Source organism: Penicillium samsonianum (genome assembly GCF_028829775.1).
Source record: "Penicillium samsonianum strain IBT 33392 chromosome Unknown utg000007l_segment0_segment0, whole genome shotgun sequence".
In the NCBI taxonomy this organism is placed as follows: Eukaryota; Fungi; Ascomycota; class Eurotiomycetes; order Eurotiales; family Aspergillaceae; genus Penicillium; species Penicillium samsonianum.
In genome coordinates, this window is record NW_026643265.1 from 492,160 (window position 1) to 519,431 (window position 27,272).

General features: G+C 48.7%; 7 protein-coding genes across 7 annotated transcripts; 2 read left to right on the top strand and 5 right to left on the bottom strand.

The window, feature by feature from the left end:
- Window positions 1-160: 160 nt before the first annotated feature.
- Window positions 161-1,831, bottom strand: N7471_011007 (dipeptidyl-peptidase III; the record flags this gene model as incomplete). Its single annotated transcript, XM_057283726.1, has 2 exons — window positions 161-1,276; window positions 1,328-1,831. The coding sequence occupies 2 exons, from the start codon at window positions 1,829-1,831 to the stop codon at window positions 161-163; spliced, it is 1,620 nt and encodes a 539-aa protein (XP_057129992.1).
- A 29-nt stretch (window positions 1,832-1,860) lies between these two features.
- On the bottom strand, window positions 1,861-2,398 carry N7471_011008 (uncharacterized protein; the record flags this gene model as incomplete). The annotated part of the gene is made up of 2 exons (XM_057283727.1): window positions 1,861-2,206; window positions 2,271-2,398. The coding sequence occupies 2 exons, from the start codon at window positions 2,396-2,398 to the stop codon at window positions 1,861-1,863; spliced, it is 474 nt and encodes a 157-aa protein (XP_057129993.1).
- A 343-nt stretch (window positions 2,399-2,741) lies between these two features.
- Window positions 2,742-5,584, bottom strand: N7471_011009 (putative protein kinase Scy1; the record flags this gene model as incomplete). The annotated part of the gene is made up of 2 exons (XM_057283728.1): window positions 2,742-4,091; window positions 4,144-5,584. 2 exons carry the CDS (start codon window positions 5,582-5,584, stop codon window positions 2,818-2,820), a joined length of 2,715 nt encoding a protein of 904 aa, XP_057129994.1. The 3' UTR covers window positions 2,742-2,817.
- A 1,048-nt stretch (window positions 5,585-6,632) lies between these two features.
- Window positions 6,633-8,043, top strand: N7471_011010 (branched-chain amino acid aminotransferase, cytosolic; the record flags this gene model as incomplete). Its single annotated transcript, XM_057283729.1, has 4 exons — window positions 6,633-6,870; window positions 6,927-7,224; window positions 7,275-7,973; window positions 8,031-8,043. The coding sequence occupies 4 exons, from the start codon at window positions 6,633-6,635 to the stop codon at window positions 8,041-8,043; spliced, it is 1,248 nt and encodes a 415-aa protein (XP_057129995.1).
- A 4,854-nt stretch (window positions 8,044-12,897) lies between these two features.
- On the top strand, window positions 12,898-13,894 carry N7471_011011 (bZIP transcription factor; the record flags this gene model as incomplete). The annotated part of the gene is made up of 3 exons (XM_057283730.1): window positions 12,898-13,060; window positions 13,119-13,678; window positions 13,748-13,894. The coding sequence occupies 3 exons, from the start codon at window positions 12,898-12,900 to the stop codon at window positions 13,892-13,894; spliced, it is 870 nt and encodes a 289-aa protein (XP_057129996.1).
- A 5,486-nt stretch (window positions 13,895-19,380) lies between these two features.
- Window positions 19,381-20,490, bottom strand: N7471_011012 (casein kinase II subunit beta; the record flags this gene model as incomplete). The annotated part of the gene is made up of 1 exon (XM_057283731.1): window positions 19,381-20,490. One exon carries the CDS (start codon window positions 20,488-20,490, stop codon window positions 19,381-19,383), a length of 1,110 nt encoding a protein of 369 aa, XP_057129997.1.
- Window positions 20,491-21,305: 815 nt separating this feature from the next.
- On the bottom strand, window positions 21,306-26,216 carry N7471_011013 (transcription factor domain-containing protein; the record flags this gene model as incomplete). The annotated part of the gene is made up of 9 exons (XM_057283732.1): window positions 21,306-22,271; window positions 22,333-22,584; window positions 22,646-23,390; window positions 23,444-23,489; window positions 23,578-23,654; window positions 23,819-23,976; window positions 24,274-24,499; window positions 24,549-25,943; window positions 25,999-26,216. 9 exons carry the CDS (start codon window positions 26,214-26,216, stop codon window positions 21,306-21,308), a joined length of 4,083 nt encoding a protein of 1,360 aa, XP_057129998.1.
- Between the last annotated feature and the right edge of the window lie 1,056 nt (window positions 26,217-27,272).

Here is a 27,272-nt window from a genome sequence, read left to right on the forward strand (position 1 = left end):
TAAAGGTCGTCGATCACACGTCTCCGAGAAGACATTAAATGGGAGGCTATTTATATATGTGTATGTAGCTATTGCCATGGCAAGAGATACGTACTACACTATATATGCATTTCGTTTATATACTTCAATATTCCAAATATTTTTAAATAAATATGTCATATCAGACATTACGCTCTGCAAAGCTCTGAATCAGACCCTCGAGAGTCGGTTCATACTCCTTCAAGCTGACCTGATCGCCCTCGAGAATAGTATTGGCCTGTACAAAGACCTTGCGTGGGACCTTGTTCTTCAAAACAACCTCACGAACGGTGGTTCCCCACCAGCTGTCAACAGAGGTAATATCGTCGTACAAGCCCTTACCAGCCTCAATGTCTGCGGTACTCTTGTAGACATGCAGCTTCTGAAGGTACTTCTCCACGGCGGGGCGTCCATGAGTCAGGATCTTGGACCGGTCAAGACGGATCTCCAGATCAGAGAGATCCTCCTTGCTGTAAGACAACTTGACAAAGTCGTCACCGGCACCGAGGAAAGTGCGCAGAATACTGTACCGAGCCTGCATGTGTGCCTGGCCCCATTTCTGGGTCTTCGGATCCCAGAACTCGAGGGCAACCAGACCGGCGCGAGCCATGGAAAGGTAGGCTGCGAACAGAACGTCGCCGGCCTCACCAGCCAAGTCTTCCTTGCCATCGCCGAACCCGAATATCTTCAGGATGCCAAAGTCGCAGCCAAGCGCCATGGCCACGCACTCGGCACGGCACTCCTCATATGAGGAAGCAATGGAACCAAAGACCGAGCTCCATGTCTGTCCAGGCTTGTACCAGGTCGACACGGGCTTGTTGGTGACGGGGCTGATGGGTGGGTTCTTAATGTCAAAGTTGTACTCCCCTGGCGCTGTCTCCTGCAACAGCTTACCAGTTCCATGACCAAGCAATTCGTGGATGCCGACCTGGACCTCAAAGGCCGGGTCCCGGAATGCGCGGAAGACCTCCTGGTCACTCTCAGCAATGAAAGGAATAGGCTCGTTAGGAGCCTTGGCGCTGAGAACATTGCCCAGAGACACATTCTTGAAGCCAAGGTTCTGCCGAATGTCATCATAGTTGGGCAGGTTGATGCCAGCTGGGAGACCCGAGCAGGCGAAACTCAAGACCTCCAATGATGTGAAGTCGGGGCTGAGGAACTTGTCTTTCTCAAAGTCTTTACCCCAGGGCAGCTTGGGAATCATGCTCTCAGCACTGTCAACCAGGGTACCAAAGGCTCGGGTGCGCTCCAGATTAACCTGGAAATGTTAGTGATACCACGCAATATAAATTCAGCATGTGTGAAATACCAAAGCAACGAAGCCTTCCCATTCTCCGCGCACACCATGGGGGTCTCTGTATGTTTCAACAAATCCCAGGTTCGTCTCCAGCACAGGCTTTTGGTCCTTAACCCAAATACGCTGGCTCTCCTTGAAAGCCTCAATGGATCCGGCGCCAAATGAGAGAGCATATGAATCCAACATCTTCTTCTGGTTGTCATTTGCAGCAGCAAGTCCCGCCTGCTTGATGCTGTGCGCGATCTTTGCCATCTCCTCCTGATGGTCACCAAAGACAAGACGCAGTGTCTTTCCCTTTAGATCTCCATCAAGCACAAATGTGTCCACGTCGCCGAGATCACGGTCCCTTACAGGGGGGTTGGAAACACCAGATGCGATCAAAAGCTCAAAATCACCCGAGGGTGTCTTCCGGATTCTAGTATTCTCCAACGCAAGTCCCTTCTTCTCCATCAAGTCACCAATTGCCGTGATTTCCTCCTGTGAGATCGTCGGCGAATCGGGGTAGTAGGTGGTCATGTGGCCGTCCTTGGGATATCCGAGGTGCATCATGGACTGTTCACTGGTCTCGTAGATCCCCCTCCAGTGGTGTTAGCCTTCTCGAAAGCCGCCTTCGTCTCCGCAGTAGCCGAGGCCAGAGCCTCGAATGCGGATGCGGACAACCGAGGGATGAACTTTGTGTCACCAAAGCCCTTGTAGTTTCCGCAGTTGCCCAAGAATTGACCCGCATATTCAAGGAAGAAACGGAGGTCTTCGGAGCTGACTTGTGTCTTTTGGGCAAGACTGTTCCAGTCGCCATCGGAGGCGCGGTAGAGTGACAGGATGAGGTCGTAGATGGGTTCGGACTCGGGGGAAACCTGGCGCAGGGTGACTCGAGTGCCCTCAAATGCCGCTCTAGATGCATTCGAGAAAGGTTAGCTGCCAATAGCTCCTAGAAGGTATGGTATTGGTGCCATACCTGCTCATGAAGTGCGCATATTTTCTCAAGTTTTGGTCTTTGAGGGTATCAAAATGTGACTTGACTTCCAGTCTGACCACAGTAGGTGGCGAGTCAGCCAGATAATGCTGTTTGATGCTTTGGTCCATGGCGGCGCGGGTTAGATGGGAATACGAGGAGAAGGTGTTTGCCAGTCTCGGAGTCGATAGACGAGAGATTCGATGGAGGGGTAACAAAGGTAACACGGAGCTCCGGGAAAACAAATGCGGCGCAATGCCACCCATAGAGTACATATGGAGGGGCTTCACGACGTAGTATGACATATCATGAAGAGGCACCAATCAGGGACGTGTCTCCTTAGCCACGGTCGGATCACCGATGGAATCCCGATCTACATTGCTTGGCATGGGTTTCGATTTGCTAATTGAATGTTCAACATTTTTGGTCACTTTGCTTAATTACAACTGTTGCAGTGACTATTTATTTACTATGCTTGGAATGTGCAATAATAGCAATAACAGCAATAAAAAGGGGGTATTATCAGCCAAAAAATAACAAGAATTGTCACTTATATCAGACTCTCATACTTGTCCAACCCTTGCTTTTGAGTTCCCTGCTGCGGTGTCGCGGCTGTTCCCTGGAAAGACGTTGATCTGTTAATTGAGTTTATCGGAGGGGATCTCATAGCGCTGTTGGACACCATGCTTCCTGCAGGAGGAGGGGGTATTGAGAATGAGGAGTAGTTGGGTGCCGGTTGTGCCGTTGACCCGGACATATGATTCGAGGGTATCATAGTCGACATGGACCCCAATGGCTGACCCGGTGGGCCTGTGTGGGATTGAACATTGGCATTGGCCGGGGCTCCCCAGGTAGAAGATGAGGGCTGCATAGTAGGGAAGGCTTGAGCAACCGGTGAAGCTTGCGGAGCAGGAGCAAGAGACGGGAAAGAGCCCAATTTCTGATCTGGAGTAATGGAACGGAAGCCAGGATTAGACTGCTGGCTTAAGGCATTGGCTTGGTGTGTCATGCCTGCATTATTTGAAGACCACGAGAATGAAGGCGACATGCTCGGAACCGCTGGCTTGGCTGGCTTGACCGGTTCCATACTACCCCACATATCTATATCCTGGCCATTCGCAGGAGATGCCTTCTTCCCAAGAACAAGGCGCTCGAAGCTGCCAGCACCGCCGTCCACATCAGGCGAACTGAGGCCTGTGATGGACAGCGAAAATTCGTCGGCACCATTTTGGAAACCCGTTGGTCCAGCGCCAGAGGATAGCTCTTGCAGCTTTTTGCTTTGTTCCTGTTCAATCCTCGTTGAAAGAGTCTTTATCAGAGCCATAAAGGCATTGAACTGTTTAAGGCTCAAAAGTGGCCCGAGACTGAAACTCCAGAGAACCGGCAGAACTTCCAAAGCCAGGAATTCGGTGTCTGCGACGGTTCCAACTTGACGAAACACCTTCAACGATGCCATCATCACTGACGGCTCTTTCGTTTTGATCGCCTTGAGAGATGGGACGAGCTTTTCTTGAATGGTATACTTATCCAAGATCGAGGACTTGCCTGGTTTTGACTTAGTCGCCTGAATTCCGGACAAATCATCGTCAAGCCCGTCTGAGACTTCTGCAGAGGCCCCGCAAAGCACACTGAAAGCTTCTAGACTGCGAACCTTGATGGCAAGGCTGCTAGTGCGACTGAAAGTGGCAGCAATGGGAGGGAATACCTCGTTCTTGACCGTGCTAAAGTCGAGAACTGGGAGCATCACAGGGAGGCATTTAAGGGAAGCATCCACCAAAGAGTGAGTGGGAGAATCCAGCCCGAGCCGAATCAGGGGTAGAATATCTAGAGAGAAATGTCAGATGTAGGCTCAAAGGTTTCCATTGACAAAACTCACCGTCTTTGAACTCCATCCCTGAACAATTATCAGCAATCAGCTTCATGTTATCAAGCACAACCATGAGACCGGCATCTTTCTTGGAGTCTCGTTCAGCAGCCCCCTTGCCCGAGCCAGTTCCAAAGACTTCCTTCAGACGAGGGATGACTTTCTCTGGGAACACACGGCGTCCGTTGGGAATCCGCTGAAGAATCCCGAACACGTTTTGCAATATTAGCGGAAGGAGTTCCCGATCCTTCAATTCGTCCATCAACGCTCCCAATAGCTTTCTCTCTAGGACAGAAACGGGGAACTCAGGTAGCACCCGCTGTAAGCCACGCAAGAATTGAGACTTCTCATTAGGATTCTTTGCGGGCAAAGATTCCAAGAAACGGATAGTGGAGACTAACACATTGTCAAAGTACTCTGATTGCTGGAACTCTCGAGCATTCATGCGTTGGGCAGGCCTTCTTGTAATGAGCCTTGGTAGGACATGGGAAACTAGGTCCTTGGGAATTGGCTTCGAGCAGAGGAAATTATTGCTCTGCGATGGAGTGGAAGACGGAGAGCTCAGCAATTTCTTATATGTGGACAAGTTTGCGTTCGTTTGTAGAGGCGAGATATGCGGAGAGTTGTACAGAGCGACGATGACGAGACCCAAAGAGAAGAGGTCGGCAGCTGACGATACATTGGAGTCCATGGCAAAGTCAGGCGACGTGTAGTCAAGGCTCAATTGTACTGAAGCAGGAAGCCTTGGTTCTTGATAGAGAACCTCAGACACAGCCAACGGCGGTAGCGACGAACGAGTTTCAGAAGAGTCCGGAGGACCCGCGAATCCCAGACCAGAGATCTTCCAATCTGATTTGGCATTGATATAAATGGCCTCCGGGTTCAGATTTCCATGCACTAAGCCCGCAGACTCGTGGAGGAATTCAAGACCCTTAGCAACTTGCAAGAGCCCCTTTTGAATTTCCAACTCATCAATCTCCACATCTCGTCTTCTCCGAGTCCCATCTGCCTCCTCAACCACGTACCGACTGCTTCGCGAACCAGCGCGTGTGGTGTTCTCTTGGTCGTCTTTTTCTAGCAGCAGCCCGGAAAGTGAGGCGGTGAGATGTTCCGTGGCAAACATAAGACCACCACTACGCGTTTCCTCCACAGGCTCGAGCACCTGAAGAATGGATGGGTGCCGTAGCCGCGCGAGATTACTTGCTTCGCGCTTAAGTCGCTCGATCACATCGTCCTGTAGCTTTTTGGAGGAGGACCCAGAGCTCCTCCCAAACCCACTAGAGCGTGCCTCTAGTGACTTGCGATCAAAGATAAACACCGATGCCGCCGTTCCCGTGGACTTTTTCTTTGCATCGTGGATTTTCCAGGGGCCGGAGTAGACGGTGGGGTTAGGTGAGATTTGGTAATTGGCGGAAATATTGGAACTGAAAGACTTGAGCGCGGATGAAAACATGGTGGTGAGGCTGCAGATGAGAATTGGTCGGCACGATAGTCGACGGAATGAAGGGAGTTGTTCGTTTCACAGTGTCGTCACGGTGTAGCTAGCACAAGACATGTTTATTTTCAATAACACAGTGGGATTTAGAAGGAGTATCAATGGAAGGTGAGCCGATATTGGAACTCGATGGCTAATGGGAAGTCAGGAACATTAGCTTAAAGGTTGAGAGGAATTGTCCGCGGTTTGCATACTTGGTCAATAATCCGCGCAATACGACCTCACGTCCTCGATAACAACTATTCCTCCTATCGGGCCCAGCACGTGATCCTGTTAATAGCTATTATGTTGCCTCAGGCATCAAGGGTTTCATCGCCGACGCAAGATCTTGCGTTGCGTTGCGCCTGAACCCTCAGTAGGACCCGATGGTCAAATCCAAAAAGATATCCAAAAGAAAGTCAAATCACATTCAAGAAGACATTCAAAAAGAGATTGTGTGTTATTTATCTTGAATATAACGCTCTTACGCAGTATATAATCTTGAGTCAAATGGACCGGACTTCTGCGGTCCTACAATGGCGCAGTATCAATCCACGTACCAACATTATAAAGTTAGCTTAAAGAGCTTATAGATCCCCCTCTCGGGCCATATTATCATTTTATAGATCGAGGCCTGTAGACATGAACTCTTGGCGGGTGCCTCAGGCCCCGGACCCTACTGAGAGTTCAGCGCAACCGACACAAGCCGTAGGAAGCCGAACTAAGCCGAAGTCGGTGGACAACTCTAATTTGCAGCCGCTGATTGGCCAATGTGGCAGCGACATTCTTTATCCGGAGGGCGGTGGCAGAATTTCATATCTGGGGCCTCCGAGTCATCGGAGTTGTTGTCGAGCTCCGCAGAGATACTGCAGTTCTGGTGCGGAGTCATATTTCTAGTTGTGATATAAACCCACATTGACTCCTCGGTTTCAGTACGTTTATACTTCTTCCAGTGACTCAATTGATACACTCTCCACTCTCTATACTCTTGGCTGGCCCTTGGATCGTTCCTAACATCAACACAGTCATGAAGTCGCTTCACCAATTGGCTCGCCGACAGGCACTGACCGGGCTCGCAATGCCCCGCGTCCTTTCCTCACAGAATATTGCCTCCAGTCGGACATGGCACAGAGCGTTCAGCGCCTCCACGGCGGCCGCCTCCCAGCTCCCAGGTCTTGATGCTTCGAAATTGACTATCACCAAGACCACCACCCCCAAGGAGCTTATGGACTCCAAGGATCTTGTCTTTGGCAAGTACTTCACAGGTAAGAGAATCCCTGCGCTCCATTGTCTTCCAGGTACTGACCGGAAGCAATTGTAGATCATATGCTCTCTGTGGAGTGGACGGCTACCGACGGATGGCACTCACCTCGCATTGTCCCCTACCAGAACCTCAGCTTGGATCCTGCGACCTGTGTGTTCCACTATGCATTTGAATGTTTCGAGGGCATGAAGGCGTACAAGGACAGCACCGGCGGTATCCGTCTGTTCCGCCCCAACAAGAACATGGAACGCCTGAACAAGTCTTCTGCGCGCATTGCTCTTCCTACCGTGGATGGTGACGCACTGATAAAGATTATTGGAGAATTTGTGAAGCTCGATAGTCGGTTCATCCCGGAGTGAGTATATCTTGTGTACATCAGATGGACATCCTTGCTAACCTCCACAGTGCTCGCGGCTACTCCTTGTACCTGCGCCCTACCATGATTGGTACCCAGAAGACCCTGGGAGTTGGCCCACCAGGATCTGCTCTCCTGTATGTCATTGCCAGTCCCGTTGGTCCTTACTACCCAACTGGCTTCAAGGCCATCTCCCTGGAGGCCACTGATTACGCCGTCCGCGCCTGGCCCGGCGGTGTTGGTGACAAGAAGCTCGGAGCGAACTATGCTCCCTGCATTCTGCCTCAACTCGAGGCCGCATCCCGTGGTTTCCAGCAGAACCTGTGGCTCTTCGGCGAGGAGGAATATGTTACCGAGGTCGGCACTATGAACCTCTTCATTGCTTTGAAGAACAAGGAGACCGGACAGAAGGAGCTTATCACTGCTCCTCTTGACGGTACAATTTTGGAGGGTGTCACTCGTGACTCCGTCCTGACTCTAGCCCGTGAGAGACTCGGTCCCAAGGGCTGGAACATTTCCGAGCGCAAGATTCGCATGTCCGAGGTTGCCGAGGCATCCGAGGAGGGCCGCATGATCGAAGTGTTCGGTGCCGGCACTGCTGCCATCGTCAGTCCTGTTCGTAACATCAGTTACAGAGGCAAGATGGTTGAGTGTGGGTTGAAGGAGGATGAGGAGGCTGGTGAGATTGCTCTTCAGATGAAGAACTGGATCGAGGGTATCCAATACGGTGACGAGAAGAACGCTTGGAGGTAAGTTGGCACTAGTCTTTGTTGAACCCGGATGACAATATACTAACGATCTGTCAGTGTCGTGATCTAAGGCAGATATGTCAGATAAAAGGGCTCATGTACCCTGCCTTTGTGATATGGCCGCAGAGGCTTTCAAAATTCCTTGCTCAAGGGATATTTTCTTGGTTAATTTTGCATTATGCATGTTGTTTGAATATTTGAGGTACCGAGGCTACCGAGCAGCAGCGGGCGTCTTTTACATATTCATCTGGAGCTTGGTTCTTTATATAGAGAACTTTTCTGAACTTTGCTCTTTTCGGTTTTTCGTTGAGGTCGGTTTTTCATTGAGTCCACGATTTCGTAGAAATATAGCGTATACTCTGAGTAACACATGCTGTATAATTGACACACCACAGTTGCTGAGAGGAGAAATATAGCGCCGGAAGCTCTTATAAAGTCAGTTTAACTCCACTGGTTTGCCCTGAGTCGTAGTATAGCAACATGCGACATGTTTTGCAATCGGGCCGCGCAGGGGCTATTCGAACATCGGCCCATTGGGATGCCCTTTGGGCATTAATCAAGGAAAAAAGCTTGGAGAAACAAGCACCAGCTAAGCTTTTCAGAGGCTAGTAAAGATGAAACGGCTCCGGGGGCGGTGGTTTGCTCGCTGATCATCGATTTTCCCGCTTTATCGCAGCCTCCTATACTCCCACTGTGCAGGCAGGACTTAACTCTATTCAAGGCATTATTTGATGGATGTTATCATGGCAGATATAAACAGCCTATAGGGAAGGAAAAGTAGGGAAGTCGACACATATAACCACAATATTGGCGCTATCAACGTGTAAAAAGGGTTGCGTGGTTTTTAATGAATTTAGTGGACGCCCTGGCGAAAGATATATTAAATTATATATATCTTCATCCTAGGTAACGGAATGCGGTTATAACTATATCAGGCCGGAACTTATTTACAGAACACGACGATCCATACCAGATTTACCAAGAGCAATATATTACTCGTGGAGTATGTGAAGAAGAGAAGAACTAACACTGAATTTGTTGATAGATACAGTTGAAGTAAAAAAACTTTGAATTGTAGTAGAAGAAAAGGCCTCATGCCATCTACTACTAGGACCCATATGGCCCACTCGATTGAAAAAATATGGCCTTTGATTCGTCAAAGGTAATCAGATCGATATCTGTCTACCTACAATGTTGTAGTCTGTTTGGTTGCTATATCGTCAATTGTTCGCTTATGATCTTACAGATTACGGTTACGCCTTTGTAGGGTTTGGTCTTTAATGATTTATTTATATATATCTTACCCAAAAGAATATAATTTAGGGGGTGAATTTAGTAAATCATGTAGACCTAGCTTTCATACAGGACGCTCACTACCAGAACTGGTAGCCAAAATCACGGTGATTAAATTCTAAATGGTGAAGAACGGTACTTTTTTACAGTGTTTCTTTTGCCTCGAGACAAGAAACGCTTTCTACACCAATATTTAGAGAAGCATTTGCCCTAGATGGTTTCATTGAAGCCAATAGCTCGAATAGGACTCGAAACATTCCCTTGCAGCAGTGGATATAACCCCGTCCAATGTCAACCATCAAATTCAGCACTAAGCACAGACAATCCTGAGACATCTGCCAGCCCATAGGACCTAATACCCCCAAGCACATGAAGATTGAGACAAGTTAGTCATATCCTCCGGCTTGACCTTGTACAAACATAGTGCTGACGATTGTCAGCCACCCGTACCGATAACCCCGCCTGTTTCGTCTTTGAAATTCCATGTTGACTTCACCTCACATGCTACACGAGAGTAAATCCTAAAGTTAGAACAGTACAAGCCAATCTACTCACAAGGGCTTAGAGACCCAATCAATATCTCCAATTGATAGCCCGGGTGAATGTATCACATTGCAGCAATACAGTCTATACCAGCGGCAGATATCCAGCTGCACATTGACCGAAAACAAGGTAAAATAGGCGACATGCAGCACGTGGACCACGTGGAATGAGGCTAAACCCAGACGCGACAAGTGAAGCGAGAGGGAAAGCAAAAAAAGTACAGACAGGTCAGCTTTTTTTGTACTAGAGAAGGTTTCAGGCTCAGTCTGTACTCCCTTCGCCTGCAGATTGGGCAAAAATTAGAATCCCAGCGGAGCACAACAGGCGTTTCAAGATGTTCCCGCATGGATAACAATTGGGGGTTGTTTGATCTCATAGGTTAAATTTAGTGCTCGGCGTATTTGAGGGGTTGCAATTAAAGCTTTTATGAGTTCTATTGCATCGGGAAATAACCGGGCTTTGGAAGGTGTGTGTGTGGCTTGGAGGGGAACTGGTGGTCAGCTTCTTATCTTGGGATACCCCCGACAAGAGTCTATAATTATTCTCTTCCGGACTTATTGTTGACCTGTACAGGTCAAATATAGTAAAACCCAAACTTTGGAGAAGTTAAGTGCCGATGTTTTTGGTGTGACTCGAGACAATTTTGGAAGAGAGCAACAAGCTGGACATTCTAACCATGTTCGATTTGCAGATGCCATGGACTCGCATTCGGAGATTGTGTTTGATCGCATCCAGCTTCAGCACTGGACGCCTTGTCCGACGTCTCCGACCTGGGCAAATCTATTTGAAGCAAAATGGGATGAAGTTGGCACGCCCAGTAGGTGCGCTTGGATGGACTTTCGCACTCGGTCCATTTCACGCTTAGTGTAACAATCCAATGCGAGAACGACAACGTGCCAGAACGACGCAAGAGGCTCGGAGATTGCCGTCATTGATATTCCTTGAGTCACACCAAACTTCCCAAATAAAAAAGGAAAAATTAAAAACGAAAGTAAAACACAATTGGGAAAAAGACAAGGCATTCTACGGACATGCGTGTGCCATTTGGGGGAGGGAGGGGGGTGCATCTCGGACACAGCAAGGTCGGGGGCTGCATGATAGTCCACCGCCAGGAACATTCTTCTAGATTGTTACTAGAAGGCTCAAAATGCAACCCATCCAAGCATCCGGGGACGAGTATGGTATGTGAGTGGCTACAATCCCTGCAGGTCGAAGAGTTTCCACTAGGATGGCTGTGCAATTCTTAGAATTCCAACTGAGGTATGGACAGCATTAGCGGTGAAGAGAACGATGTACCGGGTACCTGAGCTGTTGTGCTCATTGAGCGTGTCACTGAGGTCATGGGATGCCTTTCCGACATTACTCGATCAGGAATAAGAAGGCGCCCAGCTCAGCCCTATACAGGGAGATAATGACCAGCACTTTCGGCCACGCACTAGCGGAGTTGGTTCCTAATACGCACTGCATGCATTCTTGCTATTAACTCCGGCCCGGATTGGTGGAGAGACCCTGCAAGGCTACCTATTCATAGCCTAGTTGTCTTACCTGAAAAGAGCCTCTTTTTTCTTTGGATTTCCCTTCCCGCCCCCCCTCTGAACCCCCTTGTCCGGGCTACGAATGATATACTCCATATTTTTGTCGGGGTCAAGCATCCGGGTCTAAGCGTATCTCCGGGGGTTAGACAGTAGATTAGGCAGTAGGCAAACAGTGGACCTTAATTCCTAACTACGGAGGACGGAGACGGAGTGCGGAGAGTACGGGTTTACTGCGCATCATATGCCTAGATTGGTATTCTTGATGCCGCCAATCAGGCAACCAGTGGAAGCGCGTCAATGAGATCACATCACAAGAGGATAATAATGGTTGTAATAATTGCAAAAAAACAATAATTGAAAAAGAAAAAAAAAAACCAGCAAAGTGGCATTAATTATAGAGTCACTGAAAGAAAGTGGCTCTATTCCAGGACAGGCATAGGGGTGAATCAAAGTATACGAACGACCCAATTGCGGTTAAAGAGCATTTGTAGGCGATACAGGCCCGACCTTCCAGGGCGCCTAGACTCCCCAGAAATAAAGTAGATTTTCTTTTTAGTTTTCACATTCTCTGTAGTCCTGAATATCACTACTCCGAAACTCTCCAATACTTCAATGCTTGAATAATCCTCAGCCAAACAGTCAGATCTTTATCCCCTTAGTCCGTTGCCAAGATGAAGACCAAAAAAAAAAAACAAAAACGTGGTAACGACCGTGCACATTGAAGGAACCCACGTGAGAATATAAGAAAGAAAGTAAAATGCAAGGTGTAACCCCAAAGTCCACGCATCCCGTTTCATCCCTGGGCATATCGTGTCTCGGGCCAGTCAGGTCGAATGAGGATCGCCCTCCAAGCGAACGCTGGTTAGCGTGTCCCGGCCCAACTCCAATAATCCATCCTACCGTCTTGGATTTTGATCATACGCCGTACCACTTCGGTGCTACATGTTTGAATCTGAGATCCCCCCGATCCGCGACTGACCGGTCTGTCGGTGTTTTAGTAGTTTTAGTAGTTTTTGGGTTTAGCCCTGGATTGGTTTTGGTGCTTTAGATATTTAGGTGTTTCGACTGTTTTGGATGTTTTAGTAGATTGACAGACTATGGTATTAGAGTAATAAGAGGGGGTTTCATAAATCCCAAAGAGTGTCGATTTGCAGTATTACCCAGAGGCTGAACGTGGATCCCTGAGGAAATTAATTAAATAATAATATTCAAAACAATATTAAAAACAATAAAACCCGGGACTTTGTGCACATGGCAGGTCGAGTCTAATGGTATTCGAGCACGGACTGAGCTGGTTATCGCGACGGGGCTTAGCTGCAAGGCCCGAAAAACCAATTCCAGCTGATCAATGGGGAGCCTTAAGAGGACTCTCCTCTAATTCTTATATATAAATATACTGGCATCCACTTGGCCTCGGGTCTTTAGCCTCATAGCCCCGTTATCACATCCCTCCACTTTCATCTTCTACACTTCGTCTTCTACACACCTACTATACTATCCTCTACCTTTTATTCTCTATTCTCCATTCTGTACTTTATCTTTATTCTTTTACCATGAATCGGTCTCCGTCGTATGATGGCCGTTCAGGCTCTCGTGGTAGTCACAGCAACAGCAGCGCATTCAGTCCTAACGCCAACCCAAACGAAGACTGGACCAAGATCTCTGATCTCGCCGAGCGTCGGCGCATTCAAAATCGTATTGCCCAGCGCAACTATCGTAAGTAAAAGAGAAACCTTAGAGTCTCATACATTTCTGACTCGGCGCAACCCAACAGGCAAGAAACTGAAGCGCCGCCTGGAGGATCTTGAGAGACGAGCTGCAACTTCTGCTTCGCCGGAACAATCACACGCAGAGCCAGTGTCTCCTAAGCCATCACCAAAGACTCGAACAAAGCAGCGATCCTCCAAAGTCACAGATGTCAAGACTCACTCTCAGTCGGACCGAGCTGCCTCGTACGACTACTATTCCCCCGAGGACCGCCAAACCATGTTTGCCCAGCAGTGTACCCGCCAGCTCTCTGCCTCACCCCCACCGGTCTTCTCCTACCCATCCATGTCATCGTATGACACCTACCGGCAGTCCGCCTACACCCAGTCCCCCATCTACCACGCCGCACCGAGCACCTACAGCGAAATCGCCTACCAGACCGAATATGGCGAGCCCGTCCCCTCACTGGTCCCGGTGCTCCCATCGATGCAAGCTCGCAAACTCGCCTACGATGAAGACTTGATCAGTCCATTCAGTATGAGCTATGCAACAATGGCTGGGATCGACCTGTGCCAACAGCAAGCCCAAGCGCAATCCCATTCTCAACACCAACCTTCTGCGCTTCCGGTACATTTTCCTCGTTGAACCTACTCACCATACCGAGCAGTCCGCTAATGCCTGCATTTTCTTTTCCAGATGCCAGCGCTTGCATACTACGAGGACCAGCGAGCACCATCGACGTCACCCGACGCATCTATTTTCACATTCCCGCTCACCCCGGAATCAGCCCCATGTTCGCCTCGCTCGATGCACGGCCTGTATGAGTACGATCTACGGCCGTAAGGTCGGGGTGATCGGGGACACGAAAGCCCGAATGACGGGTATTTCCGCCCCATCCAGGCCTGACCTCCCCCAAACACCGGACTCGAATCCATCCGCCACGTTTTTTCCCTGTTGCCTTCCCCGAGTAGGCTCTCCACTCTCGGATTTTATTTATTGTTTTCTGTTTTATTTGTGTTAGCCCTTTTTTTTCCTATTATGTGTGATGTGATAGCTGCATGATAACTGGCGTTGGTTTTTCTCTTTATTGGTAGCGTGGTGTTAAAGGGAACAGGGGTGAGCTAGGGAGCCACGTTGAAGGGAATCTTTTTTTTTTTGTGTTTATTCTTTTTTATACTGTTTCGTTTTCGGTCTGTTTTCTCTGTTTTCATTAAATGCAGATCTACAGAGTACAGATGGCGAATTTGATAACTTCTCAACAATAGAATCCTATCACCTTGGAAGATGCTCATAGTGATTGGTCCAAAGCTAACTTATAACTTGCATAACTCCACGGCCCCCAATCCTCCGTGCGGGATTTTCAATTTCAGCTTAGCCAGAAACATTTTACACTGGAACTAATCCTTTCCTGTTCTAGAGGCCTCAACGGTGATTGACATATCTATTATTTCCTGATATTCCCCTGTTTGATAACCCTAACTGGTGAGATACAGTTATAGATGACAAACCACAGACCAGTTTCTTAAAGCGGACAAGTTTATTACATGACTCAATAAACATCACTCGAACTCACCGAAGTCCAATAACCGTCAACTAAGGACCAGTCTACTGGGAAAACCCCGATCCCTGCAGAAAGAGTCAATACCCGCACCCCACACAGCACTTCTTTATCTCGGCATATTGGCCCAGTTCGACTAAAACAGCCACTCGGATTTGCTTTGAAGGGTTCGTAGATTGGCCTCTACTTTCAGATGGACCGGAGTTCCAATAAATCCATCGGATGATGCAATCTGCAATTCGTAATCTGCAATATCCTCCGTCTGCCCCATCAAATCCACTATCCCGGTTACATAGTGTACTATACGCGGACGGAGGTGGTCCGAGAAATTTGCTGCGCCTCAACTCTTGGGTTCCCCCCTCCTTTCAAGCATCTGTACTTTGGTTAGAGACAACACATTAACCAAGGTCCCCTCGAAACTAAGAAACACCCCAAGAAAGCCAACCGAAACTGGAGCCAAGCAAAACACGCCCAGCACGATGGCTTTTTTTTTTTTCCAACAGTCGCATCCACTTCGGATTGGCGATGTTTCGCCCGGCTAGAAGGGATAGTTTACATCCGGGTCCCAAAGTCTCGGAGGAATAGCCCGCCTTTGACGCCTCCAATGATTGCTATGCAAGTCCTGTGGCACGGGTGCCATATGAAATAACACAAAGAACCTCAGGAGAATCACACTATGACGCGGAAAAAACCACTACCCCTCAAGATTTCGGCCGGGAGTAGTCTACTAGCATACGGAGTACGAAGTACTAGTTTACTCATTGGGGCTGAAACCGAACAGTACAACACTATAATTTAGGTAGTTTTCTTCCCGCTTAACCCACATGGCGGGAGTGTAGGGGCGAGAGTTAAAGGGCTAAATGCATGAAAGTAGGAGAGCCAATAGTCTTCTTTTTCCTATCTTAGCTTAGCTTGGGGATAGGCATCTTGTTATCAGGGTTGGCGGCTCTGGTCTGCAGCGTTCCCGCCTATCCCCCATCCCTGACTGGTGTGGATCAAAAAATATGGAGATATGGGTATAGGAAGGCTCTAGCATTGGCCAAAAAGGAAGGTGTTCAAAATAAAATGATTTTTACACTCCTCTTCCCCATTCCCCTCTCTGCACTCTCTGCACGTTGCATGTTGCATGTTGCAGTGATTCACCCGCCATTGTCCCCAACTTTATCTACCGCGAAAGCCAAAAATGTTAACCCAGTCAATATTGCCGAGGAAATTTGGAATGGAAGTGGGAAATCCCGAATAAGAATAAGGAGACAAAAAAGAAAGGGTCTCTCAGCCTTAGTCTTAGCTTCCATGCTAATAATTGACAATTTGGAATGCTCGAAAATACATACTCGGTACTCGGTACTCCGTATATTATAGAAGGCGGAGGATATATCCATAGCACATACAACATACTATTATTACAAGGCAACCCCAGTCCGAGAATAACTCCATCTAGATAAAACAGCCAAAATAAACAAGAACATGCAGCTGAGAAAGTACAGCGGAACAAAGTTCCCAAAGTTATCCACTACAGATGTGATGAGCCAAGAAGCTGAACGTGAATCCCGTTGAAATGACGATAATTTATGGCCAGTAATCAGATAAAATCAGCCTATCGCCGGCCAGACCCGTAGGGCGCCTTAAGGGATATGCGCCGTCAAACTCCACATTCTGCAGCGGGGCTGGCCGCAGTCAGCACGGGAGGCCGCAGTATTGGGAACGGTAGGTCTTTCATTTTCCATGTCGGGAGTTCTTTGTTGAATCATTCTAACCTTGACAAATGAGGAAATCGACGCGCCGCATGCATATGCGTACATGGTGGGTTTCTTATTACGGAATACGGAGTAGTATTGTATAGATATGGACTATTTTTGGATGGACATACATGGAAGAAACTCGGCCGAACTCGGTTGAATGCTTGGATTCTGGATTTGGCCTTTTGGGGGCTGCTGGTCTAGAATGTCAATTAATCATGGGTTTGGAGCAATTTCTACATGTTGTAGCTGGTAGTGCGTGGCACTAATTGGGTATGCATAGTACTAGATTGTCGACCATGTGCCATATGAGCCTCTAATCATGGATCTTTGAAACAACGGAGTATTTATTGGAGGATTGAGGGGGATTTAGGCTCGGGTTCTTCCCGACGGGCAAAGGGAGAACGTGCACTCGTCAATGTTTACCTGACGTGGTAGGTGGATAAAATAATAGTAATTTTATTTACAGTTCTTCCAAGACTCGATAAACTCTCAGTATCGTAATCAAAGGCTTGTTTTGCTCTGGATTTTCTCCTGTTTTACTTTTCTAAATTCGGGCTCCGATGTTCCCCCGAGGGCGTTTTATATAGTGGTTTGAAAGCAGCAGATACTATGTCTAATCTGCCCTAAATTGGGTGACATTACTTCAAAGATCATTGAACTGTAATTTTGAGAGAGAAACCCGCCCCCTCCACTTTTTTTGTCAATATGGCTTGGTTGAGAGGGAAAAGCTGGTCCAGTCGTGGTGCTAGGAGTTCACCTTCGTAGACCACACACAGATCACGGAATGTCGGATTGAAGTCCTCTAAAGAAGAAAACATGTTCTCTTCCCTTCCTTCGTGGGCTATCCTTGACTTTAATAATGCCATCGCTCCCCGGCAATTAGTTATTATAACACAAGGCCAGCCTAGTGTAATAATAAGGAATATTGGACGTACTAGCACTTCGTCGACCACCTCATTAATTGGAATATTTCAAATGCTATCCCACACCCATTGGTTTGCTCTTGATTCTTTGTAGTTGCCATGTAGATTGTCCCAGAGCTCGGTAGATGTCCCCTTCCTCTTGGTTTCCTGGATTTCTGAACTCCGAATAATACGAGGCTCTAGTCTAGGTTGTTGATCTTGGGAAAGTGCCGTCCAAGGACGTAAATCTGCCCAAAAGCAAATCTCTTCCGAGCCACTGGCATAGATTTTCTATAATAATCAGGAACGATACCTAGTTGAGGAAGGCTATTGTTCTCGCTTTAGTAGGTCTTGAGGGGCGCAAACAAGAAAAGAAGCAGTACCCATACATGCTCTACATCATTAATATAGTAAGTAAACACGGATGCCTTTCCATTGCAATTGCAATATACAAGATCCAGCACATGAGAATGATCAACACATTCCCAGGCTGACTGTCAAGGCATAGTATAGTATCCAGTGCCAAGATATATGATTATGCAGGGACATTAAAGTTAAAGATCTCACCGTTCCCTCATAGACCTGTATATCGCCTCATATTCTTACAGATATAGATTTACAGGCGCCAGAATAGTCAAAAGCGTTAGCAGGAAAGTGAGATATAGAACATTGTTTGGAAACCCCCAGTATAGCAATGTTACCAACTATAGACAACCGGTGGCGACTGGTATGGTCCGGTGCAAAGAACTAAGCGCTGGAGATTCAAGAAGGAGAATAAAAACAAGAAAGTTCAACAATTGAAACCCATTAGCCGTTTGAAAAAAAAAGAATTGAAAAAAAAAGAAGAGAGGAGCGTGGCAATATAAGAACCCCTTCATTCAAGCCAACTACCTACATAGGTAGCCCATAACCAAATACCGACACCAACACAAACAATGCACTCATCAGCCAAGACCCACTATACCAGCTCCATCAATATCATCAACTATTTGGGAATTAGGACGCGTCACGAACAAAGAACCGCCCTTGGTCACGGATTATGCCCCGTGTGACAGTTTCGGCGTTACACCACTATCTCAACACTCCAATAGGACGAAAGTCGAATTGATGTTTACGCGCCCAACCCCAACCCCAATAATTGACCAGGGTGGGCATGCATATACATATACGCTAAAATCCCCAATGGAATTCCCAGGTGGACCGCTCACCCGCCGTTCCGCCAGTCCGCCAGTCCGGTGCACTATAGACTTAGTGTGTTTTCTTTGTACAGGGGGTTTTACGGGTATTGAGATTATAAATTATGTACTTTCTTGATAAATTATGAGTGATTATGAATGATCCTTACAAATCAGATTGATAAGTCGGAAATAAGGCATGGCCGAAATACGAGACTGTTGTCATAGGCACAGGCATGGTGCATCCTTGACATCGGCGTCGCCGATTTGCTTTGGATGGGAGCAATAAGGGACGCTAACGCATGATTGAATACCGGAACTTGCTGCATCATATTTGGAATGTTTGAGTTTGAAATGTCAAATAAATTGGGTTGCGTCGGCGACGCCGGTGTATACGAGCCCGTTGGGTGACGTTCACATGCAGTTGGAGCCTCAAGAGATGGTGGGGGCTTAGCCTCTTCTTGCAGATCTGTAGTGAATTGCTACTCGTACCTGAGGCTCTGTTGCTCTTATGATGATTTGTCTTTTGATGTGTGGAGGTAGGCCCTTGAATGCTGGGCTCCTCGCCTGAGACATATGGGGGAAAACATAGTTTGGCAAGTAATGTGTATTACAATCACGTTCCATTCAAAAAAAAAAGTAATATGCTGAGTCTACGGACAAAAAAAAAGAAGAATAAAACAATGAATGGGGACAAATTGATCCTGTATTCGAAACAAGAGGATCATGGAAGGAGGCCAGGGAAGATGCGCGCAGACAGAATAAAAGCCCAATAGATTAGAAGAAAAAAGAATCCCATTCAAAGCAGCGAGTAAACCAAGCTCAAACATCTGTCATCATCGTCATCAATTCCTGAACCTCATTCCACAGCCAAGGGCACGGCACAGATCTTCTCATGGTACGATAGATTCAATCTTGGAAACAACCACGAATGCAAGTTTTTTTTATCTCTTCATCGACCGTGCACGTCCATCGGATCTGTGGAGACTAAGGCGCCAAGGTTTGGTCGTCGGCGCCGCATCGGGGCTTTCTTGCGGTTCGCAATGGCAGCATCTTGCGATTGTTCCGGGTTCATCTCGGTATCCCCGTCCTTATCGTCGCGTCCATCCTGTGGAGACACCCCATGCTCGTGATTCCACGCTTCGTCGAGCTCGACAACGTTTTTGGGTTTCATGCGCAGCCATTTCATGCGCGGGCCGACTCGAGAGACCTCAGAGACCTTGAAGCCGTAGATCCTGGGGTCATAGATCTTGCCGTTGCCGAGTCCCGGGCAGAGGTTGGATGTCCGGACGCCGTTGATTTCCAGCGGCTGGTTCTCGGGAGTGGGCGACCGTGCCTGGCGACCTGCCGGGGTTCGCGTCAGGGAGCCAGTGCGAGACTGTGTTGATGCGCTCCGGGGCGACATCACTGACAATGCTGCATCCAGACGCGGCCCGATATCCAGATCTGGGAATGTCATGAAGAACAGACATCCGAACGTTGTACCAAAGAATGCGCCGTCGACGGAGTGGAAACGGCTGTTGGGGGGTGTATAAATATCCATGCAACCGGGGCAGAAAAGCTTGACCGTTTCGTGCCCAGGGGTGTCGGACCGGCCCACGGGGAGGACTTTGCATCCGTTACAGTTGACTCGCGGACAGGTGCCGAAATGTTGCATCTCGTATTTTTCGAGCATTTGTTGAATGCCGGGCCGCGAGGTGATATACCGTTGGTGAATCAACCCATACAGGAGCTCAGCGGAGCTCTCGATCACGCTCAAATCGCTTGCGACTCGGGCGTGTCTCCGATCGCCTGCTCTTCTGTATGCAGGTTGATCACCGCCGAGCGCATCGTCTTCATCTTCCTCCTCCTCCTCTTCCTCCTCCTCTTCCTCGTCATCCTCCGGCTCCACATCGAGGATCATCTCTAGTGCCTCCTTGTACATCGGCACCTGAGACTGGAGACCAGTCAGATTGAAATCATCCTCGATGAAGTCCTCTGACACCTCTGCGAAAAACTCATGGCCCATCAACGAACAAAACGAGGAAATCCAGGACTCCGGCGCTCCTTCCGAGGACGACATGTCGAACGAGGGGGACACAGATGACGATAGGGTCGATTCAGACAGTTGACTCAAATCCAGCCTGTCGAGGCCTTCGGCCAACGCCGAACCTGTCTCTCTCGACACGTTGCCGAGCTGGGGGGTGAGGTCTTCGGGGATGTTGGCGAAGACGAAGCGATTTCGTCACGCGGAGGGACTGGCTCGTGACGGGGAAGGGTATAGGATTGGGAGGTGAGAATGAAAGACTTGAAGTATAGTTGTAGGAGATCTTGGAGTTGATGGAGGGGCCGAAAAGCTAGACGTTCATGGCAATGTGCGGGGGGGGGGAGATTGTGCGATCAACGGGAAGAGGCTGGATCTAAGGCCCCACCAAAATCTTATCAGTTTCTTATGGCCTTCATATTGAAATTCATCATATCACTTACCAGATCTCAAAACCCACTCGGAGATTAATATTGGTGACTCGGGCCTGGAGGTTGGGTGTGTCGTTCGAATCGGGTTAGGTCCGTTCGGTTCGTGGGGGCGGTGGGCAGTGGGCAGTTGGAGAGAGAGGCCTTCCAGGACTGTTCACGTTTTGTAACAGCTATTGTGAGTCTGTTGTTTCCCACGATGGTAAAAAGTGAATTCAATGCTGCCAGATTTCGATTTGCCTGAGTGGCAAGAGTCACGTGTCAGCTGATGTGGGGGGGATATAGAGTTACCCAGCTCTGGAGGTGTCCGGCTAACAAAGTCTGGATATACAAGGGCCATTAATATATATAACAAGACTCAACTAACTAATCTTCCATTGGTCTTATTACTGCCTTGGTAACTATCAAAGGGTATTGACTAAAATATCAAAACAAGTCCCGAATAACCCGAGCAAACTCACCCTCATCACCCAAAACCCCCGATAAACCTTCGCCAGTGTTCTGAATTTCCCCATCCGGCCCGACAAAGCCGCTAATACCATCACTCGAAGTGTTAGGCATGAAATTACCAAAAGCGCCAACAGCCTCAAACAGGTTTGTCAACTCTTGACTCATCTGGAGTCCATTGAGAGGACTATTTCCAAGTTCATTTCCACCATTCATGGGCCCGTACATAGACAGGTCCTGGATTGGATGTCCCGCGAGCCCGGCCATGGCCACCGCAGCACTTGAATGAGGATCACTTGAGTCCGGCCCAAAAGGACGAGCGAGAACGCCAAGTTTCTCGCCGATCTTTCGTAGACCTTTAATTGTCTTCCATAACCGCTTGGAGACGTAGGACTTGGTACTGAACCCGTTGACCAGGTCGAGTGCCATGTAAAATTCATCGCGGACCTGTCGGTTGAAGTCAACCGGGGCATGGGATACTGCTAGGAATAACACGGCCAATGCAGCAACCAGGAAATAGTTGAACGTTATTTGCTGCGTCCGGTAGATATCGGACATCTGGTTCAGCCGAGTGAGGACACGGACCGTGTCTTTGGCTACCTCCACAACAGTCTGGGCGTGGCCTCGATCTTCGGCAATGCTGGCAGGAGAATGGAGCACGGGCCGGTAAATCAAAATGCGAAGCTGGTTCATCCGCAGGTACAAAAGAACCCTGAGTCGCTTCATGCCTCTGCTTACATTTTCACCGTTTTTGGGGGAGTCGACGGGATAGAACTTGAGCTCGTCTGGAACCTGCTTGTACCACTGTAGGATTTGGTAATCCAGATAGCCGATCTCATCACGACGGATGTCAGTGGTGCCTTCGGAGCCCAAACCAGAGTACCAGATCTTGGAGCTGATCCGGTTGTATAGGACCATGCAGCGCAGATAAGGCAGTGATGCATCCTGTAATTTTCACATGTTAGTTAATAAAGGTAACTGCTTGGCGAGAGATATGCAGCCTTACAGGTTCTGGTAAGTTTGGATCAATGTCCTCGTCCTGAATCACGAAAGGCAACCCCGTTCCTAGACTCCATCGTCTGTCCAAGCTGTAGACAGACCAGAATAGCCGAGTGATCTCGTCCCACTGCACCTCATCTGGGAATGACTTCACCAAGGCATCCCGACGATGCAATCCCATCTCTAAACACATTCGCGCCGCCAATCCAATAAGCCGATAAGCCATGGCGTCATCGTCTGTATGGTAATGGTATGTGGCCTAGAGTGGGGAAACAGAGTTAGAATTATTAACTGCGGCTTTTGAAGAGACCTTGACTTACCACAATAGCAAAGAGCTGGATAGTTTTGATGGTATGAGACTCCCACAACTTCGATTCTATAAATGGCTTAACATCCAAGTAGAGCCGCTGCCCAAGTTCACTTTGACCGCCCCCCTCCACGACCAGCGTGGTTGCGAGAATCAATTTAAGAATGATCGAGCTTTCGTCGTGAAGACCATCACAGCCCGGAAACCCTCGTTGTGCAAAGCCTGTCCTGGTAGCAGCCTCTATGAATGTGTAGAGCAGATTAGCCTGGCTAGTAACCTTGGCGATATCAACCACAGGATACATGATCCCAATCTCTTCCTCGTAAACCTTACAGAGACGCATTGTCTCTTCACGCGGGATCGTCCATATTGGATCCTTGGTAGGGTGTGTGGTTGGAAGAAGCTGTCCCAGATTGGGAGGTGGTGAGCCTGTTGGAGAAACATGTGCGGTGGTCAAGTCATCTGTGGTTCCATCTTCCGCTGGGGTGATACCCATATTCTGCAAGCTGGATTTGGCCACGTCAAAGTTGAAGGCCGAGCTTGTTGGACCATGGAAGCGTGGGTGACGGGCTCGTGGCTTTGCTAGCTCGGCTTGCAGTGGAGTGTAGACAGATTGAGATGCATCGCGAGAGAGATGCTCAACAAACCCTGGTGATTGAAATGCTGGTCTTGTGGTACGAAGCTCATTGAGATTACTGAATAAGCTATTGACCTGGTCTTGTAAAGTAGTGATCTGATCTGTCATTGACCGGAACTCACTAGCTCGGCTATTAGTATCAAAGGCTGGACGGGTTTTTATTCATTAACTTACTCCGAGTCTTTGAAGTTGTTATTACAACAATTAGGCGCATAGCGACCTGGCGAGTGGGTCAGCGCCTGAAACCCGGGATCAGACAGCTCGGACGCAAGAGCTGCGAGCCGTCAACAGAGTTAAGAGCCACTTACATTCCAAATTCAGGTGACCACACCGTTGACAAGGCATCTGGCCATTGCACTTGATCTTGCGCCGCTTGCATTCATTACTGAAGATTACATGGTTAGCTTGAATCTGCCGACAAAGGTACCGAAGGAGAAGGGAGAGTCGTATGACTTTGCGAAACAGATTATCCGACCAGCTGCAAGGCTGGAAGGTGAAGCGACCGAGGTAGCGGAAAGCAAAAAAGTGCCGGGTCAGGCCATATCATACCATGCAATGGAGATGTAGCGATTCCGCTTTGTGCGCGCCTGCGTTCCGTTGCCTTGTTCCGCCTTTCTCTTGTTGGAATCGGACGCACCGATGGAGTGATCGCGTGGGTCCGTCTGCGGCGGCGACATTTCTAGCTGAGGTGACTCTGAAGCCATGACCTGCAGAATATTGAAGCGACTCAATGAGTAGCCGGTGAGAGATACCGGCGTCGAAGTGCGGAGAAATTCCTCTCTCGCGGGGTTTCCCCAGATTCAGCTTACTCATCTGATTATCCGGCCGGTCATTGGCCCCGGGGCATATTTAAGCTTGGAGAATGTAAGAATGTACTGATTTACAGATTCATAATGTTGTTATTCGCATAAATTTCTCGCTCTGAAGATAGTGCTCGAACTTCAAAAAGATGCAAGGCCCAAATAAACCCAAATGAAATGATATCAGTGCGCCAATTGCCTAACCGCTGAGACCAACCACTCTTTCCCAGCCAGTAATGACTGCACCAACTGAGCCTTCTGCTGAGGATTCTGGCGTAGAGAGCCAAATGCTGCAATGAGACCAAGGATGACAGAACCCTGGATTGTTTTCCGGAGACCTCGCAAGACCCGTCCCTTTCTCGTGAGTTTCGCAGTCCAATGCCGCCACACAGGGAACTTGCAACGCAGCCAATAGTGAATCTGAGTGAATCTGAATACTATGTCAGTAGCAACTGGGAACTAGCAAGCAAGGAACGTACGGATATGTGCTTGAATTCCAACCATCGGCAGTGATGTACCAGCTAGAGCAAGCCCCACGACGGAACACACTCTGCTGAAGCGCATCTTGCACCTGTCGAGTCCATTCACGTTCAGCATCCTCCTTGACTTCATACGAGCTGACCTGACCATTCAGGATTGGCTTGATAAAGTTCAAGGAGTAGTTTACCGCATTCTCCGTCGCAAATATAACACTGGTATGTCCTGTTGCTGTGTTCGGGCCGAAAAGAATAAAGAAGTTCGGGAAAGAATCCATTGCAATGCCCAGGTATGCCTGGGCGCCTCCACGTTCTGCCCAGACCTTTTCAAGATCCTTGCCCTCCCTGCCAGTCACCTTCAGTGGGTGTAGCCATTGGTTGGTTTCGAACCCGTTGGCCATGATGATCACATCGGCGGGAATCTCCCTAACCTCTACTGCGTCGTCCGACTTGTGGGGTGGGTAATGGCGGCCCGGACCAAGAGTCACGCTCTTCGCATTGACCCTTGTCAGAGGTTGGGTAGTCAGCTCCACATTTGGAGCATTGAGACTGCGATACCAAGTGCCATCGATGATCCGTCTCTTACAGCCGAGGCTGTAGTCCGGTGTCAAGATCTCATGGTATTCCTCCGGCGCAAGGCGGCGCATGTGGTCCAAAAACTTATTTTCTAGCTGCGGCCGCACTCTTCGGCCCCATGCGGTGTCCGTGAACATATCGTAGAAGTTTTTCTCCAGCATGAAAAAAGCAGCCCTTCGGACGGACGACGCTAGTCCGGGCACGTGGGTCATCAATCTAGGTGACCATTTCTCGTACAATGGAAGATAATCAGGAGAGATTAAATCAGGCTGAACCCACGGAGGAGTTCGCATGAGTTGGGTAATGGATCGAACGTTGGCCTCTGGTTTGGCTAGCTCGGGCACTACCTGTGCGGCGCTGCAGCCGGAACCAACCATGATGACATTCTTGTCCTCCAAATCAATCTGGTCGTTCCAGCGAGCCGTATGCATGATCTCACCTTCGAAGTCCTCTATACCTGGGATGTCCTTGGGCCATGTCTTGGGTTCTACCAGCCCGCCAACACCACTGACGACCACCTTGGCTCGCACAATTTCTGTTTTGACATAGATCTTGTGATGGCCGTCCTGGGCTGCGATTCGATCTCTTTCGTGCTGAGCTAAATCACCGGTTCCAGGGACAAGGTGCGAGAGCGTAACCTCCCATTCCTCGTCATCCTCGATCCATCGAAGTTCCTTGACATCGGTATTCAACTGAATCTTATCCACAATTTGATATCTCTCACAGACATCTGCCATATACTGTGCCAATTCTGGACCAGATGGATGGATTGTGGACCAGTTCTTTTTCTGAGCAAAGGAGAAGGAGTAGAATGTCGCCGGTCTTTTACCTTCCGGGTTAGCTATTCAGTAAACAATCATAGAGTTGGATCACCCACATGTCGCAAGCAGCTCCCGGATACCTATTGATCCACCAGGTACCTCCAATACCGGACTGACGATCAAATATTCGGAACTGGTCTGTTCCCAGGACCTCTTTGAGCCGGCAGCCCATGGCCACCCCCGACTCCCCAGCACCTACTATGAGGACCGGGTAATAAGTGTGAGCATCCTTGCTGTAGGCATGGCGCTTATGAATTCGGGCGATGGAAGGCATGGTGCAGGTAAACAGTAATTACAGGCAATCCAATGACCGTGGAACCTGAGGACAAGAGTAAAATGTCAATGTAGACACCCAACGTGGCACGAAATGCGAGGGGATCTTGGCTATAAAAGAGCGGTCACATGGACGGCCTTTTGTCTGGCATTTTCAGCGTGCAAGTGTACATTCAGCGTGCAAGTAAGTGTACATGGCTGCTGCACAACTGCGGGGATGCGTATTGACCTCGGTCTTTATCGGCTTCATGCACTTTTACTGTGATGGACAAGTGGGGTCATACTCGTCATACTCTATGGCTTGTGATTGGATCCTTTTCGGAGAATGGTTTGAAGGGGGAATGATCCCCAGGGGAAATCGCTTGGTGACTTCCTACGGCTTGTAGGTCTGGTTTAAGGGTCGATATATAATATTTGATGCCCCAAACAGCTACCGTTTCCCTTTTTTCGCAGGAGAATTTCTTCGGCTTGTGTAAACCTTCGTAGGGTTCGCAGCCTGAGGCACCTACAAAGAGTTTATATGTGTGTAGGTTCAACCTCCAACATCTCTAAGCTCTTTTAAGCTAATGATTTACGGCATTGCCACTAGGTGGATTGATACTACGCCATAGCATTATATGAATTTCACCAGGTCCAGCTAGCCCGGTCCTCGGTCCAACCCTGCACTTCGGGAACCCGGACTAATCCATACAAGGCATAAATAGTGTCCTTCGATTCCACTCGCTTCTTAGTTTGGTTCGCGGCCAGAAGACCGCAGATATGCCTATGTGGAATGAGGTCAGCTTCTGTCCCTGGATTGGTAGCTCATGCTGTATACATACATAGTCTGCCGGGGGGGGGAGGCTAAGCATTCGTCGGAAAACGAAATATACCTTATGCTCGTTGAGCCATGGTGCTTTCAGTTCCCCATCTGCAAGTTAAGCTGTCCACCGACATCAGCTTCTTGCGGCTTGTTTCGGGTGACCTGTGTACGGCGATGAAACATTGTAACATTCATGCCTGAGGCAACAAGAATGGTTGTTAGTTCGGAGATTAACCCGTAGACTATCTCGGGTCT